General features: G+C 33.6%; 1 protein-coding gene across 1 annotated transcript; it reads right to left on the reverse strand.

Moving 5' to 3' along the window:
* Positions 1 to 2234: 2234 nt before the first annotated feature.
* LOC140781156 (pathogen-associated molecular patterns-induced protein A70-like) lies at positions 2235 to 3217 on the reverse strand. The gene has a single exon (XM_073126984.1). It carries the CDS (start codon positions 3125 to 3127, stop codon positions 2444 to 2446), a length of 684 nt encoding a protein of 227 aa, XP_072983085.1. The 5' UTR covers positions 3128 to 3217; the 3' UTR covers positions 2235 to 2443.
* Positions 3218 to 3472: the final 255 nt, after the last annotated feature.

The following is a 3472-nucleotide window of genomic DNA, read 5'->3' on the forward strand; positions in this document are numbered from 1 at the left end:
TCTACGAGCATTATTCGCTATGCAATTATTAGTTTAGATTTTTTATTTTTTATTTTCTTTTATCCTGAGCCTCGTTGTATTGTATTCAGAATTATTAGTTTAGGTCATTGATTCGATTGTCATTTATAAAAATAAGTAGTTGACTTTCCACATTATAGAGTTGACTCAAGACTTTAATCAAGCCAAACTCAAAGTCATGCATTAAGTAGGAGGTGCGTTGGTTTTCTTCACTTGTTCACACTATGGCTAGAAGAGCTTTTGAATTCAACCTAACAAGCTGTAAAACTCGAAATGTGCTAATCCTAAGTGCAAATTTAAGCTCACTCTAAACCTTATAAGAACTATCTAATTAATAAGCCTTCATTTACTCCCGAAATAATAAAAGTTCTTATTTCAAAATACAACCTTTTATTATAAAATAATAATTAAACATCAAAATAACCATGTTTTATAATATAAATATTATTTATTAAAATTACGTCTTATATCACATACTAACATAATTACCAATTTATTATTGATATTACTATAACTTCTCTTAAATATTTTATTATAATTTATCATTAATCTCTTCTTCTTTTTTTAAATATCTTATCATATAATTTATTATTTTTTTCTCGTCTCCTCTGTCTCAAATATCTTATGAACATCTTATCACTATTTATCATTTATCTCTACTATATCTTCTCTTATTATATTTTTTATACTAAATAAATAAAATCTAATTTAAACAGCATGAATGTTAATAATTTATATTTCATAAAAATATGCACAGTTTAAAAAGTATTATTATTATTAAATATTTTATAAAATTCTTAATAATATGTATTTAATTGATATATTTTTTAATAAATTATCTTCTTATTAAAATAATATTCAAATTACTAACAACATCAAAAATATAGTATTAATAAACAAATAGTCTATGGAATTAAATATTCACTCATAGATAAAATAATATATCTACTATTTAAACTTTGTATTAGCCTAATTAAATCTTTCTTTCTTTCAATAATAAAATAAGAAATTTAGGAAATAAATTAATATAATAGTGTTATTAATCTCATTTTGCAAGGATATATTAAAAATATATATTTCACGTAAGATCAAACTTTATTATTAAAAATATAATAATAGTTAAAATAATACATATTATTTTTTACTATAAAATATGTAGGAATAGATGTAAAGAAAGTTGTATAATAATATATTCAAATTAGAATAATAAAATTGTATAAGTATTTCATATCTACCCCTCAAATATTTTGCACTCAACTTTCAAGCATTACATATATATCTCCATAGCATTATTCTCTGGATTGCATACTTAACTCAAACATTACATAAATAAAATATGTTTATCATCTATTCCATCAATCTACCTTAAATCGAATCGAATAGTATTTAAATAATTTCTTCTTCGTTTTACTTTGTATCACATAAAAAAATATGATACAAATATAATTATTAAGTCATTATTCTATAAAATAAGTAAACATTAAAATAAATATTATTAAAATAAATCTCTCAAATTGGTAATTAATAATTTATACTTGTTATTCCACAAGGCCCAAGTGTTCAACAAATCCTCAGCTCAGTTGTTGCAAGTGTTTGAAATACATGGATTGAAGTCTTTTGTTTTGTACCTTTAAAACACATGGACAACGATGTGTGGGGTTCGGTTCAGCTTCCGCCATCCATGACCAACTTTATCGCTGCATCGAAGTCGCGAACGATCCCAAACGCATTGGATAAAATTATTCACAAGATAAGACTACACCATAGCCCAGACCATCACTTCGCCCCATCCCCATCCCATATTCCAAGAAGGATAAAGAAAAATTAAATTTAAAATACAAGAATTTATTATTATTATTGATCTGAATAGTTGAGATAAGGGAGAGGATGTTTAACTTAACTTTATTATCTTTTTTAGTTTACTATAAATGAATACTTATTGTTTTCCGGAGAAGATAGAAATAAGTTCAAAATAAATCGAAATATTTTTTTTAAAACAAATTATTTACCATAATTTAAACATAGATGTCATCTCAAATAGCATCATAAATAAACATATCATATTAAAATATTTTTATAAAAAATATATTCATCGCGAATAAACCAACTTATGTAAGGCTGGGGCCTTGATGTACATTCAACCATGCAATGATACAATTGCCCCACTCTTTTACCGTCATGACTCATGAATAAGGATCACGGATAAAGCAATGAAGTGCAGCGCTATCCATCAGGATAGCAATCAAGTTTATCGGATTGCCAAGATAAACTAGCATAATAATAGTCCAAAACTGCCGAAATATTACAGAAGAATTCTAAAAGCCATTAATTAAGAAGACAGAGGGAAACAAATAAAATAGCACTCTCCTATTTAATAATAATAGTAAATAATAATAACTCCTCTGAATTTTATCTTAATTTTATTTTAGTGTCCACCTCCGCGGTTAATCATCTCCTTGTACCTCATAATGGAGTCGAGACGCTGAAGCCTGAGCTGATTCCGGAACCGGTTAATGAAGTCATCCGCCCGCGCGTCTACCTCACCGCCGGATCCGACTTCGACTTCGACCTCCGCTACTGCTTCGGCTTCCTCCTCATCGAAGTGTGCGAACGCGGACTTGTCGCTGGCCGACTTCTTCATCCGGGCCGGCAACCTCACCGGCTTCTCCCCAGCTGTTGGATGCGCGTCCGACTGGCTCCGGATGATGTGCTGCTCGTGAGGCTGCGGATCCCGGCTCTCTTCCTCTGCAGCTGGTTTCGGAGGCTCGACGGGGGCGGTGAGTGGATCCGGGATGCGGGAGGGCTCTAGGGCTTCGCGGGACTGCGGCGGGGGCTGGATTAGGGTTTCGGCTAAGGGGATCTCGCCGGAGCGGAAGCGGTAGAGGTTGAAGGAGCGGAGGCGGTCGAGGGCGAGGGAAGGGACGCGGGTGAGCCCAGCAGGGCGGTCGCATTCGGGCGAGTCCGCAGAGGAGGAGGAGGAGGAGCGGAGGCCGCCTTTGGAGGTGACGGCGATGGTACCTATCACGAGGTTAAGGAGGAGGAAGAGGACGGTGGGGGTGAACCAGCCGTACACCGACGCCAAGATCGACGGTATGGATTCTTCCAGCATTTTTCTCGCTATTTTTTTCCCAAAATTTTCTCGTTTCTTTTAAGGGGGTAAATGGAGATGGCGCAGCGAGTAGAAGGGTTAAAGCCTTAAAAAGTTGGGGGTGGGAAGTGAGGTATAGTTTATATTAGGGGATGTGAGGACACGTGGCAGACGCATGTGGCGCACATGGAGGAAGCGGACAAGCGGTGAAATGCATAGTGGGCGAGCATTAATTGTCCCGCCTTCCTCCGATCCTATTTTCGATGTCGTTAAATAGCGTATTATATTAAAAATTAAAAGCTCTAATAATAAAACTTATCAAATTAAATTAAATTAAAATACTAAATAGATTAATTTTTGGAGAAA

Source organism: Typha latifolia, chromosome 2 (assembly GCF_019914945.1).
Source record: "Typha latifolia isolate L0001 chromosome 2, TyphaL0001v2, whole genome shotgun sequence".
Lineage (NCBI taxonomy): Eukaryota > Viridiplantae > Streptophyta > Magnoliopsida > Poales > Typhaceae > Typha > Typha latifolia.